This window comes from Micropterus salmoides, unplaced genomic scaffold (genome assembly GCF_014851395.1).
Source record: "Micropterus salmoides isolate LMB-PRFRI ecotype aquatic unplaced genomic scaffold, ASM1485139v1 Ms_hic_scaffold_19, whole genome shotgun sequence".
Classification (NCBI taxonomy): domain Eukaryota; kingdom Metazoa; phylum Chordata; class Actinopteri; order Centrarchiformes; family Centrarchidae; genus Micropterus; species Micropterus salmoides.
This window is the reverse complement of record NW_024041039.1, coordinates 21,352,822-21,369,617: the sequence shown is the minus strand read 5'-3', so window position 1 is coordinate 21,369,617 and position 16,796 is coordinate 21,352,822. Positions and strand designations below refer to the sequence as shown.

Genomic DNA, 16,796 nt, shown 5'->3' with positions numbered 1-16,796 from the left:
TTGTATATGTGTGTTTGCGTGTGTCTGTGTGTACACTAATCAGCCGAGTGTGCTGCAGCAATTCTGAGCTGTGAAAAGGTCAAACGATGACCTTTGTCTGTGATTCTGGGTTGAAATGAGACATGATGTGAGCCGCACGGAATGGATTACATGCACCCCCATCCACCCACCCACATACACACACACACACACAAAATTGCAAGCGCACGCCAGATTAGGATGTCATTGTGGTTTTGACCCCTGTTTTTTGACCCTGCTTCACTTGGAGAAATCCAAGCTGAAAAGTTCTTTATTTTGTTCTTCCGGCCCTCTCCGCAGTTCCTTTCCCCCCACTCCACTCCCATTAACCCTAGCCAGAGGACATCCTCCAGTTGATGGAACCATTCCAGCTGCCTTTGACACAGAATTTGCTCCGCAACCGACCGCTATTAGCTGGTTTTGTAACAAATCGAAGTGAAAATGCCTTCTTTCTTTGAGACGGCGCTGCTGTGACCTCATCTGATTGCGAGGAGCAGAGTAGTCTAAAAAGACATTTTTAAGACATCAAGGCTGATGTGAAAAAATAAAAGAAATATATAATATCACACAAGGAAGAAGTAGGTTTTGAAAAAAATTTATGTGGGTGGTTTGCTGGTGGTTTTCAAGTACACCAGATATTTTTAAATTGATGATTGTGAGTTGTTGTTCACAGAAACACTGTGCCATATTGTTTAACTTAATTGATTGAGAAGGGTGTTTGACCTCATAAGCTACTTGGTTGATTATTTGTATTTAACATGTAACTTTCCACCGAATGCTGTTGAATCAAGGCTTACTACTGTTAAAATTGCAATAAGGGGCCCTTTTCTGTAAGTATATTTTAACACACCCTGTAAATATCTGTCTGATTGGTCTAATTGTTGGCTTCAATTACAGCGTGAGACCAATCACTTAGAAGGAGAAAACATGGCCTCTTCCTGGTCATATTACACTTGACGCACAACAGATGAAGTACATGATATTTTGTAACTGCCTAATACTTTCTAACTCTTAAAAAACTAAAATGAGAGCGCTGTAATTTCAAGAATCTGGAGATTATTTTTTATGGCATGTTTGCTTTATTGGGTAGTATACACTGGAGTGTGACAAGAGGGGGTAGAGAGAAAGGAGGCGGAAGCCAGCTTTGGCCAGCTGCCAGATTTAAACTCATAATGTTGTGAGAACATGGTACTGGCTTTGATAAGCTATTCCACGGAGCACCCACTATCTAATATTTCACCACGAAAAAATGTAATTACATATAGCATAATATCACCATGCCATGTTTTAGTATAATATAAACTGTATAGTGAATATGCCACTGAGTGGTATTTGTGTGTATAGTAGAGCAGGTGGGATTTGACTACTGATCTTTAAAGAAGCAAGTCATTCGCTGTGACATTTACTCCCGTTAGTAAAACCCTCCTATGTACTCTCCTCTGTGAAACTGATCCCACCGGTCGTTTCCTCTATTGGCCTTAACTATTTCCTCTTCCTGTCTGAGAGTAGGCTCTGGGGAGCGGTGCTGTGGCATACAAGAGCTCTCAGCTGATTGGAGGAGACAAGCTCACTTTACAGGGACCTACATTGAAGGAAGCAGATTCATTGGATTAGATGCTGCTTAGTGATGCTCATGAGCACAACACCATGTGCTGTAAACAACAAAACCAGGGTGAACACTTTTACGTGAAGCTTTTAATACAATTTTATTAACTTTATTTTGAAAAGACCGCTGCATGCGTGTCCTCCACTGACATGCATTATCTGTTATATGAAAGAATGAAATGTACAGCTGACTGGAGGGTTTTAAATTTGTGTTGACCTCAAGCTTATTGTTGCACACAGCCGCCCCAAATCATGTGGCCTGTACAGGGATTGAACCCGCGACCTTGGCGTTATTAGCACCACACTCTAACCAACTGAGCTAACCGGCCCACAAAACTACTGTTTTTTTTTATTTAAGTAAAAAATGTTTGTATCTCTTTAGAGGAAACTCTAAGTTGCTCACACACAGCACATCACCAGGGTCCTTTACCTTTCACTGCTTACAGTGTGTCATTTCCTATTTCCTGTCTGTCACCCCTCCACCCCCAACCGGCTGCAGCAGCAGGCTCTTTCCCCCACCTTCTGACACCCCCCGCTTTTAATCACACCAGGTTAATTAAAAGGCCGCCGAGCCTTTCTGCGGCCTGCCCCCTGGCTTTATTACCCCCTCACTGTATACTTGCTCTGCTGTCTCAATCACCGTGCCTGCCCCTCAATGCACACACGCACGCACATACACGCACATAATCTCACGGGAAATAGGACCTCACCTTGGCGACGAGGTGGAGGGATAGAGGGGGAGTTGAGGCAACAAGACGGAGGAAATGAGAGGCAGGAAGGAATGTGTGTTAACGGAGAGTGAATAGGATGTGGTGAGAGTGGAGGGGAAGTTGTGTGTGAGGAGGGGGCCCTGCGTGTGGGTGGGTGGGGCACCCAAAGTTCAATGTCATTAATTGGTCACCATTTGAATATTAAGTGAAGAACTCTGTTAATTAACAGGATAATAAAAGTGCTGCTGGCTGGATGGGGGTGGACAGGAAGAGGGTGGGAGCGAGGGATGGAGGGAGGGAGGACAGGCTGTGGAAATGGAGGGCATATGGCGGGAGAGATGGTAGAGGGAGAGAGAGAGAGCAAGGCTGGGTGCAGGGTGATAAGAGGGAGAGAGAGACGTCCGTGGGTAAAGGTCTGGCAGTGGTAATTTGCAGAGAGCCGCGTTAATTGTCATAACCTTTTAAATGGCAGAGTTTATCGGAGTCCTCTAAATGTCCCCGCGTATCGCCACGGCAACCCTGGGCCTGCCGCACTCCGATTGGCCACCGTTGACGAGCACTTAAGCTTGATGAGTTTTCACGCAAAACGAAATGATAAAATTGAAAATATATAAATATATATACATACATATGCTGTTTATATCAGCTAGGTTTTGCGTGTGTGTGTATGTGTGTGATAGCATGCCTGCGTGTGTTTGAGACAATGTTTTTTAATTTAGTGTGTTTTTTACCTCCACGTTGACTGACACTCGCTAATTGCTCAACTAGAATCCACCACTGTTTTTTTTTTCAGTCTTTTTTCCCTTTTTTGATTTATGTTTGTTTTTGTACAGCCGAGCTGCAATTCAAATGCAAATGAACGAGAACGGGAGAGGTGTTTTTGGAACCGTTAGGACAATCATAATGGCTCAGGAAAAAAGGGGGCCGGTAGTTAGCGGCACAGCACCCTAGGGGCCTCATTTAGCTGCCATTTGTTAGGAAATGCCGCTACATTTGTTCCTGGATACAGACTTCACAGACAGACAGAAAGAGAAAACACCACAAAAAAAAAGTCACAGTCAAAGTCGAGCTCGCCAACACATCGCTATTGTTCCTCTGTGCTTTAGCAAAAGTCATGTGGGTGTACACCAGTTTGGGTGGATGTCCTCTTTAACTGTGAGCCAAAGCAATTGAAGTGAATGGGCGGATGGGGGTGGTGGCAACGGGGACTTGCGAAGAGTGTGTGAAGTGAAGATGGTACAAAGACGGCCTCTTATTTGATTAGCATGTGTAGAGGAAAGAGAATGAAAGCCCTGGCAAAGTCATCTTCAGCTAACACTGTTAGCTACATCTGACATCATCCCTAAGGGACAGCCTGCACACATACCAGTGTGTGTGTGTGTGTGTGTGTGTTTGCACATGCATTTTTTCTGTGTCTGCATGTGTGTTTGTGTGCGTTTCTGTTTATATGGGCAAGAAGGAATGCTTGCTTGTGGCTGCGTCTGTGTACAAGCTGTTTGAGTGTGTGTGTGTGTGCGCGCGCGCGCGCGTGTGTGTGTGTGTACTGTGTCGGAGCTCTGGTCCTCCCTTGTAGTCTCTTTCTGCTAAAGGTCAGGGGGATTGCTGAGATAGAATCCAATCTGAAGGACACAGCACTAGAACAGGCCCTGCTACAAATGCACCTATTAAGATAGGCTGGACACGCACACACACACACAGCTCACAGATATATAGCCACGCACACACTCACGCACAGGCATCCTCACATACACATATGCACACACAACAGCTCTTTCCATTCTAATGGTCACCTTTTCCGTGATGATAATAATAGGCTGTACCCTGGAATAAATGCCCATCATTTACATGGAGTCTAACCGACACACTTTTTTAAAAGGCAGTTGCAGGAGACGAAAGTAGGTCTGCCCTATAATATATTAACAGCATATCTGACATAATCAGAATGTAACTGCAATGTTTTCAAAATATTCTGAAATGGATCAAAAGATGTACGTGTCAAGAAAGCATGAAAGACAAGCATATCATAACCAAATGTTGGTGGAGCTTGCTCTCACTGCTGATTGTTGCTTCAATTATAGTTCAGTCAGTCTGATTGGTGTGAACACATGTGTGTGTGTGTGTGTGTGTGTGTGTGTTAATGCGGGATGTTGAATATGGATGTCTCCCCACCCCCTCACTACCACCACCACCACCACCACACCGCCGCCTCTCTCTGATGCGTAGAAGCTGTTTCTTATGTCTGTTAGTGCAGGGCAGAGGCTACAAACTTAACACAGAGAAATAAAGACGTTCAGATAGAGCAGAAACAGTGCCATGGAAACACACTTCCTCACTTTATACTAGTGTCTGACCCTTCCATCACTGTGGCTTTCCCAGTGACTGACCCGGTACTGTATATCTGAGTGGGTGTGTGTAAGAAAGGCAGAGTGTGTATGCGCCTCTCAGGGTCTTCTGCAGAAACTCCCTAACCTTGGAGTAATGTGGCACAGAGGTGGTGGCCAAATGCACTGGGTTTCATGGTGTGTGTGTGTGTGTGTGTGTGTGTGTGTGTGTGTGTGTGTTGAATGATTAGGCAGTGTGTTGGAGGGGGGGGCGTTATGGGCCTCTCTTCTAAAGACATGCAATTAAGCTTAATTTTTAATGAATATTAATGGCATTAGCGTCAGATTTTGTGGAGATGTGCATCTGCCAAGGTGCAGGGGAAAAAGGGGGATGACTAATTCATTTGGTAGTCATGAGGGGAATGGCTGGAGACGGGGAGGGATGAGGGAGATGGTTTTGATGAAGAGGAGCAGGGTGGAGAAAGGGATGGAGATGGTGAAACAGAGGTGGGATGGAAAACTAGGAGGGGCTAGCAGGCGATAGCAAAAAGAGGAGGAGTGATGGATAAAAATAAAGAAATGGGGATGGAGTGTGAGGCGTGTGGAGGAGGCAAGAGACTAATGGGGAGAGGGGATGGACAGAGAGGAAGAAGAGGAATGAGAAGGAAGTGAGCTAGCAGTTGACTGAGAGGAGAGTGGGTGTTGAGGGAGGGTAGGGGCCAAAAAATAAATATGATTGGGACAAAAGGTAGGCTAACACAGAAAAGAGGATGTTAGCAGAAATTAATTTGACACTGACATGTGCATGCAAAGGTTTAAAATTTTTGACAAAATAATGCAGTATACAAGTTATCCACATTTTTTTCCCCGCTGTTTTAAAAAACAAAAAGGAGAACGAGACAGGCGCCAAGCCAAAATCATCTTAACGTAATGGCCGTGAATTTTGCTCCTGCTGCTTTCTGTCGTGTCAAGTGGCGGCATCAAATGTGCTTGCCTGCTGTCATGCCGGTTTCATTGCTTGTTTTCCGAGGCAATCAAACTCACACAAGCAAAGCAGCATTTCACCTTGCTCCCTGCTCGAACATAGCCTCAGAAAGTGTGCAGTGCAACCAACCAAAAAAGAGCTAGTACAGCGTTTTTAAATTAGGAGTGAGCCAAAAAAAAGAAAGAAAGTTTTGTTGTGTGTCATGGGAATTACTGTTTGGGGCAGCATTGTGGCCTTGAATTCTCTTAAACTAAAAGACTAACATGCCAGCTCTAGGAGGGAGCCCAACTTGACCATTGACCTCTTCTTTGAGGGAAAAGAAAGTTTCTGTCCTGGGATTGACAGAGTTTAACAGCATACTGACACAGTACAAAAGATTAAATAACATAAGACTACTTTTGAAAGTGGATGTGTGCAAGTCTCATATTCCAAACAATTGTTCGCGTACAACATGTTTCTGCTTTGCGAACATTTCACACTTGCCGTCTAACTCCCATTCCTGAGTGGCTGGGATTAACATGGTGCTGCAATATTGATTTACGTCCGCATAAAGCCTCTTCGGCTCTATATATTACACCACATTCAGCAGTCATCTATTCAATCAAATCTAATATTACACTGCCTCTCCACACAGCTGTCTAATAGCATTTAACTCACAGTTTGATTCCTGCATTCCCTCATGTACTTCAATCGCTTGCCTTCAATATCCTTCATTCGTTTCCACTATGCCAAGATGAAGTCTTTTGAAAAGCACGGAGGATGAATGAGCGTGTCTCTGTGTGTGTGCGCGTGAGTGTGTGTGTGTGAAGACAGGATTAGCTGTGGCCTAAGGCTTAAGGTATAGAGTGGAGTGTATTTTAGAAGCTTCTAAATTAGCTGGGAAATGGGATTTTGAGACAATGGACTGTAAAAAACTCAAATGAAAGGATGCACTCGCAGCACTCCCCTCATTTGCCTCTGATGTTCTCTTGCTCTCGCTTTTTTCTCCTCTTTTTTCACACGTTTCTGTCACTTCGTCTTCCCTCTCTCTCCCTGTGCTTTCCAGCCTCCTCCTTTTCTCCTTCTCTGTCTCTTCTGCAACTCCACTTCTGTACTTCTCTCTCAGCATCTGTTTCTTTCTGCCCTCCCTCCTCCCAGTTTCTATGTCTTTCACCCTCTCTGTCCATATTACAGTTGACAGTGATGATGTAAGAACATGAGTGTAAACAGTAGTATGAGGCTAACCTCACTTTGACCCACTTAAAGCGGCAATCCCCTCGAGTGCGCACACACACACACACACACACACACACACATACACACTGCAGACTCATATGCCTGAGTAAATATTGGACTTGGGTCAGCAGCCACTCTTCTGTTCTCATTTCACTGTGTGAGCAACTGTCTGTCCATGTGTGCATTTTTGTCTGTGAACTGAACTGTGCACGTGTGAGTGTGTGCGCACACCTATCAGAAAGCCACCACACTTCTCCTACGCTATATTTCTTTTCCTCCTCCCACCCCTCCTCTCTCCTTCCCCGGGCCTTTATTTACCTGTGGAGGTGTATTTGTGTCTAAGCCGTTTTTTTGCTTCAAACAAAGCACTTCCGACCATGTAATAAAAGCCCGGCGTTTGGCGTGCATCCAGGCTCTCATTGATAAACACGGGCCTGTGCACACAAACACAGGGCTTCCCGAGGGCTCTGACGAAGAAACCGGCGTGGCTTTGTTGTTAAAATAGCACCTCCGTTTTTTGCTGCAATCCTGTTGTTAAGTGTCTGTCTTGCACCTACCCACTTATGGGATGATATGTGATCCTGTGATTGAACCGCATCTTGTTGAACAGGGGTTCCCCTTTGGCTTTTAGATGTGGTTAAGGGGGATGTTGCTGGTTTTGTGGTTTTAAATTACGATTAAAATAAGGGAGCTATTGTGGCAAGATTATTCCATTTATTTGGCTTCTATTTTCATTGTGATTATTTTTTGAATAAAAATGAAAAAAAGTATATATTTAAGCTTATTACTTATTACTTATTTATGAGGTCTAATGGAGTTCAAGATCTGTTTTGCAAGAGAGACCTAAAAGTAAGTTACATGCATATGCAATTATGAAACAATTCAATCTCACAAAGCATTTTTTTTTTTTTTTTTTTTAGTCCAGTCACTTTTACTTACTGAAAGCCTCTTGTAGTTACTTCTTTGTGCACTTTTAGAAACAAATTTTGGAAGCCGGACACTCACATTATGCCAATTTTCCTGTCATCTTAAATGTTGCTGACATGCCTTTATTTTTCCACCTATTAGCTGAGAAAACTAAAATTGTGATAATGTTTTTTATTAAATTAACTAAGCAGCCCTTGAGGAGATGGCTCAGTGAAAAAACAAATTGATTAGACCTATTGAAACATATGAAACAGATAAACCCTTGGAACACATTCAGGGAACTTACGCTAAACAGAGACACTGAAGGACCAGATTTAGGAGCACTGCCCAAGGCAGACATGCTAGTTCACTTCATGCAAAGACTGGTATTTTGAATAATTGACATTTCAGGAAACATTCCGGATATTTTCTATGCTTTTAGTGCTTCACTGTTTTTAATTGGCTAATAAGTGAAATGTGGATTGGAAGGGACTACTCTAGGGCATTTAAGGTCATTACATTACCTTTTCTTTATAATGGATGAATGAATACATTAACTTTTTGTCTCTGTGTGTGTGCACATCTGCTAATGCAGCAGGCAAACTGTGTGCGTAGACTAACTTTGCAGGTAATCTATAGAGTGTATAAAACCTTATATCAGATTTCATAAAGAATGAACAAAAGTAGGGAATTGGTATCATTCACCCTGGATGCACGAATTACGACCCATTTATTGCTCTAATAATAGATCCATTTCGCATGATACATCTCTTGCTGTGAAGGATAATCTTCAGCTATAAAATTATATCACCTAGCTGACAGGGATATTGCCCACCTACTACAGTATAATCACACAACAGATAAGAAATCAAACCGTGGAGGGAAAAATGAATTTTGAGAATAGAAACTTGAACACACCCCGTATGTGTGTATGTGTACATATACATGCGGCTGTGTGTATGTATGCTCGCGTGTGCAAGGGCTCGCGTGTGATCTCTCGCCGCGTCTCGCCGATCAGTTATCACTAATCCTTCCACTCAGAGCTCTTTAACAAGTTGCCATTGTGCCGCCGACGCTTAACATGATGGAGGAACGACCTCCGTGGTGAATGAAAAGAAGAGGGGGAGGGAGAGATACAGAGTGAGGGAGAGGGAGAGGGCAACACCTCCGACAATGGGGAGAAAATTGGTTTACACTAGATAGGCTAGTGATTACAGAGGGAAAGAAAATGACTTAGATTGAACAATAGGACTGAGTGTGTGTTTTGGTGTGTGTTTGTGTGTGTGTGTATGTTTGTGTGTGTGTGTGTGTGTGTGTGTGTGTGTGTGTGTGTATGTTTCGAGGATTAGTGGGTGGTTAGGCTGGGATTTGGTTGAAATGAATTGGCGGGTTATGGTGTGCTGATGTTTGGATGTTTTTCAGTCTGTATGTACTGTATCTGTGTGTGTGTGTGTGTGTGTGTGTGTTTTTGTGTATTTTCGTGTGCAATGTGCCTCTTTGTGTTGTGACTTCATCTAATCGAGAATCAGAGTCTTCATTACAGCCCTTTAAACCTGAGACACGCTCTAACAGTCCAACTGATCCCCACAATCTCTGTTGCACGCATTTAGACAATTTTCATCAAAACACAAGAGTGTTATTGAACATTCTTTCACCATTATATAAATAGGGTTTCCAGTATATATATATATATATATATATATATACACTCACCTAAAGGATTATTAGGAACACCATACTAATACTGTGTTTGACCCCTTTCGCCTTCAGAACTGCCTTAATTCTACGTGGCATTGATTCAACAAGGTGCTGAAAGCATTCTTTAGAAATGTTGGCCCATATTGATAGGATAGCATCTTGTAGTTGATGGAGATTTGTGGGATGTACATCCAGGGCACGAAGCTCCCGTTCCACCACATCCCAAAGATGCTCTATTGGGTTGAGATCTGGTGACTGTGGGGGCCATTTTAGTACAGTGAACTCATTGTCATGTTCAAGAAACCAATTTGAAATGATTCGAGCTTTGTGACATGTGGCATTATCCTGCTGGAAGTAGCCATCAGAGGATGGGTACATGGTGGCCATAAAGGGATGGACATGGTCAGAAACAATGCTCAGGTAGGCCGTGGCATTTAAACGATGCCCAGTTGGCACTAAGGGGCCTAAAGTGTGCCAAGAAAACATCCCCCACACCATTACACCACCACCACCAGCCTGCACAGTGGTAACAAGGCATGATGGATCCATGTTCTCATTCTGTTTACGCCAAATTCTGACTCTACCATCTGAATGTCTAACAGAAATCGAGACTCATCAGACCAGGCAACATTTTTCCAGTCTTCAACTGTCCAATTTTGGTGAGCTCTTGCAAATTGTAGCCTCTTTTTCCTATTTGTAGTGGAGATGAGTGGTACCCGGTGGGGTCTTCTGCTGTTGTAGCCCATCCGCCTCAAGGTTGTGCGTGTTGTGGCTTCACAAATGCTTTGCTGCATACCTCGGTTGTAACGAGTGGTTAATTCAGTAAAAGTTGCTCTTCTATCAGCTTTAATCAGTCGGCCCATTCTCCTCTGACCTCTAGCATCAACAAGGCATTTTCGCCCACAGGACTGCCGCATACTGGATGTTTTTCCCTTTTCACACCGTTCTTTGTAAACCCTAGAAATGGTTGTGCGTGAAAATCCCAGTAACTGAGCAGATTGTGAAATACTCAGACCGGCCGTCTGGCACCAACAACCATGCCACGCTCAAAATTGCTTAAATCACCTTTCTTTCCCATTCTCACATTCAGTTTGGAGTTCAGGAGATTGTCTTGACCAGGACCACACCCCTAAATGCATTGAAGCAACTGCCATGTGATTGGTTGATTAGATAATTGCATTAATGAGAAATGAACAGGTGTTCCTAATAATCCTTTAGGTGAGTGTATATATGTATAATATATATACATATAGATAGATATATCAAAGAATTGTTTATAGACTTGTTCAAAATGGAAATTACCCTGAGCAATTTTTACTGCATAATATGCTGTAATTTTCTTGTTTCCCCCCAATAACTGCCTAAATATGTGATATACCATGTTTACCATTTGTGATATCCTAATTTGGAATCCTCTCTAGAGCTTTATAATATTGGCAATAGACTGAAAAATATCCTTTTAATTTTTCCATTGTGAATCTAAATGAATCTGTATGTGTGTCTCTCTCTCTCTGTCTTTCTTTCAATAAGGCCCAGCAGGAGGCCTACAGCACCAGGGGTCCTGCACCAGGAAACTCTGGTAAGGCCAACAATGAGGATGGCGTCCCCCAGGACCGCCCGTCCAGTCTGCCGGTGAGTGACTGACAGTTCTGCCCATCAATAAGCACAAAGTATCACTGAATTTGACACATACACATTAGGGAAAACATTGTGTGTGTGTGTGTGTGTGTGAGAGAGAGAGAGAGAGAGAGAGAGAGAGAGAGAGAGAGAGAGAGAGACCCTTTGTTGTAGCAGACACTAAAACACATCCATCAAGCCTCAAAGAAACATTTCTGTCCTCCTCTTCCTGTATTTCCGGCTTACTGTCTAGCGTTCAGTTGTAAGCATTTCTGTCCAATCAGATGCTCCTCTCACCCTGTAACCCGCCCCTTTGTCTCATGTCCCATGGGAGACATGGATTTGACAGCTCATTTGAGAGCTTATGTCTGTGTTTTGACTGGCGTCCATGCCCGAGGCAAAAAGGCCACATGCATCAGCCTGTGGTCCAACCATCATGCGCTCACTCACACGTACACCCACATGCACAGGAAAGCATATGCACGGACACAGACATTTCTGCTAATGCACGCAGTCACACATGCAAACCCACACGCATTTGGCATTTGTGGTGAGCTAAAAATCGTTAAGCAGGTTGACTGGAGGAGTAATTGAGAAGAAATGGTGAGGCCAGGCTGATCTATGAGGGGAGAGATATGTGGGCTGCTCCATTTATTTATTTATTTTTTTGGCTAAACTAATCGGTTTTTACTCTCTATCATTTCTCCCCTCGCAGCTCCTCAGCACTTTCAAGAATAGAATAAATAGACATTTGCAAATGGTCGCAAATATTGGCACTGCTTGAGGTGTGTGCCGTTTAATTTACCAGATACTTTGGAACAGCCTCGGGAGTGGAGGAAACAAACTGCAAGAACAGCTAAATTAAGTGTATGAACTCAAATTAAGCCGTGATATTTTCCATATACTGATAGTTTCAAAGTCTGTGTTCATTGGTCGTCCTCTGTCTTTCAACACACTCTGATGGTTGACTCTGCTTTGTTGTTCTGATTTATCTGTTGGTTGTTACTGGGATTCATACTCTTCATTCTTATGCACACACAGTCACACACCGTCTTTCTCTGTTCTTTCCTCCATAAGATACTGGTATGTCATCTGCTTTATCTTGGCATTTTGCCTCCTTTAATTTTACTTTGTCTTACTGTCTTTCCCTCTAAAGTAGCGTCATGAACTCCCCCCCCCGTGTTATAATGAGAAATGGCCTTGATGTATCAGTGTGTGAATCCAGAGCGAGGCGAGGAGCCACTGCAATTGCGTGGGCCGATCTATTTGAAGCACCGCCACTATCACCCCATATTCCCTTGCCACTTTAATCCTGGCGTTTTACCCCTTGGGTTCTCCATGTGTTTTCACTTCCCATCCAAAGCGCATGGCTTGCCGAGATCCTAATCGGCGGCAAGTTTTGATGAGAGAGAGACACAGAGAGGGAGAGATGGATAGATAGATAGAAGGGGAGAGAGAGAGAGAGAAGGAGAGAGAAATTGCTCGCTGTTTGCCAGGCTCTTCCAGCAAGCTGTCACGCCAGAGATGTAACCGTCCCCCCCCCCACTCTCTCACTATATTGCAGACGTTTGATGTCAGATCTAAAGCTGCTGTCATCTATTTTTTTTCTCCCCTTTCTCTCTGTCAGGAGGGAGGGAGCGCGGGTCGGCAAAGTGTCATGTTGTTGTTTTGGGACGAGTCTGCTGTGTGATGTGGCGGGATTTTTGAAGGGAGACCAAAGGGAAAAAGTGCTTTAGTAACTTCACGAATCACGAATGCAAGTCACAGTGCCCCTTGGGTCTTTTAAAATGTAATGTATTGGAGATATAATATTTCTTGTATTCCATGTCATTAATCATTTAAATTCTCCAATTAGAAAAACACAAAGTAAGCGCTCAGCACAAGCTTGTTATTGTAGCATTAGCGTTGCTGTCAGTGTTGACCATCTATCTACATTTCCATGTAGCACTGACGTTAATGTACACGCAACAACATTTCTGCTGCTTTTCGGCCACAGTGGTTCTCAGTAGTAATGGATGAATGAGTGAGTGGTGTTTCCATTGCAAACATTTCAGTTGTGACAGCATCGTAGCTTCTCATCTGCTAAAAAAAGCCTCTTGGTGTCAGCAGTCAGCATTGACTTTAATGTTTACCAGCTGCTTTTTCAGTGTATCATTTAGAGCTGAACTATTAAATGAATTGCCAACTCTTTTGATAATCAACTAATCGCTTTGAGTAAATATTTTCTAATTTCAGCTTCCTAAATCTGAATTTTCTGGTTTCTTCACTCCTCTATAAGAGTAAACTGAATTTCTTTGGGTCGTGGACAAAACAAGACATTTAAGGACATCATCTTGAGCTTTGGTAAACACTGATCAACATTCTTCACCATTTTCTGACATTACATAGACCTAACAACTAATCTGTTAATCGAGAAAATAATTGACAGATTAATGGACAATGAAAATAATCATTAGTTGCAGTCCTAGTATTTTTATAAACTCACCTGGCATTTACCGCTTGATTTTCAACATAGGGTTAGCATTAACAGTACAGTATTCCTCTCATACTATTATCAGCCTCGGCAGACTTGCTCTGGTTCAGCTCAGCCTGTTCTTCCAGTTCCACACAATAGTGAAGTCAGGAGCCAGCGTAAAGATCATTTGAGAGTTTGATTGTGAAACATTTAAGTAAAAGATGGCAGTAACCCCCATATGTCTTGGTTTTGATTAGTCCTTTATGTAAAAGTACTTTAAATACAGTTTTTATCTCTAACCATAACAGTAACGTTTGACAAATATTTTCTCATCTGTTCATTTGTCTTATACCATACATCAGGCATCACTGTTTAAATTGCACAGAAAGTTAAAAGAATGATGCTTCTCTTCGTTCAGCCATTTGAGCCTGATGTGCCCACAACAGGTGAGGCATTTACGGGTCAACAAAAGGTGACGTGTCATGTTACTGACAGGGTGTTACAGAGCTGGACTGCAGGATTGCTAGGATGACATGTTGACTGCTGCCATGTTATTTCCTGCTATGTGTGGTGGAAACGTTTCTGGTACATGAAAATAGGGGAGGAGTGAGACGACTGTGTTTTCCCCCTCTCTGTAGCACCCTCAGCCCTTTGTATCTTTTACCTATCGTGGTTAAGCAGAGCCAGTTCTGCCAGTGCCACAGCAGTGAAGTGAGGATCAAGGGCTTTCATACCCCCCAACCCCCTACTCCCCCATCCCTACCTCTAACCCCACCGCCACCCCCGTTCCAGTCACTACATGTTCCCTGCTCTCCGGCGCTCCCCTGACAGCCTGCCAAGCTGCCGCACAGCCTCCCATCCTCTGGGACATGGGAGAGGATGGCCAGCCATGTGGAAAGACAGAGTGAGAGCTGGGGGTGGGAGGGTGAGGTGAGGAAGGGGTGGGGGTTGGAGGAGGGGTGGTGAAGAGCAGGATGAAAAAGAGAATGAGTAAGAGAGAGGGAGAGAGGGCGTGAAGCGGTGAAGTGAAACGTGGTTATCTTTTTGTCACTTGTTCAGGGTGAGGGATGTTGAATTCAGGCTATGGGGTTCCAGCAGCGGCATGTTATTCACACTAGCACACACACACACACACTCATAGATATTTTTGTATGTCTTTCAGCGCTCATTTGCCCCTCCTTGACTTATTTTCCATCAGACAAAAGGGAAAATTCAGAAACACTATCTCTCCCTCACTGTCTCTTCCCTTTCACTCCTGTCCACCTTGCCCTCCTCTGTTTTTCCAAGTGTTAGGTCATGAATGATTGACAGGGCACAGCTGGAGAGGCCTGCTCCCCTCCCCTCTCTCTCGCTCTTTCACTGCAACCACACTCCCGCAGACCTCTTTGCTCACAAACACACAGACATCACACACTTTCATACACATTCTGTCCTCTGCAAGCGTTTTTCACACACCGTGTGTGTGTGTGTGTGTGTGCTCTCTCAGAACACGTCAGTCAGGCTGCCTATACAGTATGTGCTCTCACTCTGGCTCTCCCCACTGCTGTGTTTTATTTTAGAGTCCCCAGGCAGGCAGACAGGCCAGCAGGCAGCGCAGAGTAATGTCATCCAGCAGTTAGATTCAGCCTCCACATTAGTGCACACAGGGGGGAGGAGAGGAGGGGAGGAAACGAGGCAGAGGGAGTCAAGAAAGCGAAGAAATGCGAGGGAGATGAGCAGGGAAGGAACAGAGTGATGGGGGAGACAGGGAAGGAGGTAAAGGGGAGGAAAGGAACAGAGGGACTCATGTAGAAAGGAAAAAATGACTTAAAATATACAAAGATTACATACTGTAGATTCAACATATATTTTAAGGGACCCACCACATTACACTGACAGAATGTGTTAGTAGTCATACCAAGTGCATGTAGGAGCATCATTTCAGCTGTTATTTTGTGTGTATTTAAGTGATAGTTACTTGGCAGTATGTGGAGAGAGAAAAAGAGGGTAGGTGGGGGAGAGCGGGAGGCAGGGAGGCAGGGAGACTCAGAGACGAGATGTTCTCTGGACCCTGCTGCCTATTCTTAGAACAGACAGCAGCACTGAAGGCCACAGCAGCTCCCTGCCACATGAACACATAGGAGCTCTGAGAATAGGACAGCTAATCTGAAGCCAGTTTCACAATTTGAGGTACAGGGTAATGCTCACGGCCATGCCTGTCTTAAATCTGTAGACCTATTCGCTCAAATATGAGTATGGGTGATTGATTCACTGTCTCGTTATGTGTTGGTAGTCCACATGTGCTCCGCAGGACTTCATAACGTACCATGTGATATGAGATTTTTGTATCAGACTTGAACCATTTCTCACATTGGTACTCACACTCGGCACAAATTTGCTACCGCACACACATACACACACACACGTGTTTTCACCTCTGCCCCGTTTCACCGCAGACCCAGATATCATGACACAGCAAGGCGGAGGACCCTGGCTTCATCTAAAATGCAGACGGGCTATTTTTCCGCTTGTATGCCAGCCTGTTTTCGTTTGCTCCTCATGAATCATTTAGCGCGCACACACAGATTCGTGTACATGCGTAATTTTTTTCTGATCCTCAAGAGCCAGGAACACGTGTTTTTGCCGGGGCCGTACCATTTGTTCCCCCACGGCTTGAAAACACAGATGTACAGGAAGAGGAATTGATCCAAGGGTTAAAACATCTCTGGGTCTTTCATCTGCACACATCATCAACATGTTTCTTTTTTAACCTTGAGAAATTCACCTGTGATCATATCTGACATATTTTCTAAATATTTGTAGCTCCTTTTTAATATTTTAGCAGCTTAAATGTCTGCAGAGCCTTGAGATAAATAGCCACATAGGAATTCCGTTTGAATTTTTTAACACACTTTAGTCTGCAGCTCTGCCAGTCCAGTTTGAAGTGATGACCAGTGAAGCAACCTTAAAAGAGTCAGGCAATTAGCTGGAAGTTTGAATCTCCATGTTGTCAAGCATCCACGCTACTTAAGTGTTCTTTAGCAGGACACTGAATCCCTACCAGCACTCTTCTACAGCTGACACCGCACTCTCATTCCCTGTGGAGGAGAGACACACCAAAGGAGAATTTCCCTATGGGGATCAATAAAGTATTTTTTGCCTGAAGACTTTTAGTTGTATCTTATGGCAAGATTTGATGGCTACACACTGTTCTACCTACTGGGAGCTATGTTGGCCAATGTGGGTTGTTAAAGCAAACTGGTAACACAAGGCTGAGCAGCAGTGGC

At 43.8% G+C, this 16,796-nt stretch overlaps 1 protein-coding gene across 1 annotated transcript in view; it reads left to right on the top strand.

Moving 5' to 3' along the window:
- LOC119910359 (AT-rich interactive domain-containing protein 1B-like) overlaps positions 1 to 16,796 on the top strand; it is a 173,011-nt gene that overhangs the window by 46,949 nt on the left and 109,266 nt on the right. Inside the window, 1 exon segment of the mRNA XM_038728934.1 lies at positions 10,989 to 11,090. Within this exon segment, the coding sequence (XP_038584862.1) occupies positions 10,989 to 11,090 (102 nt within the window).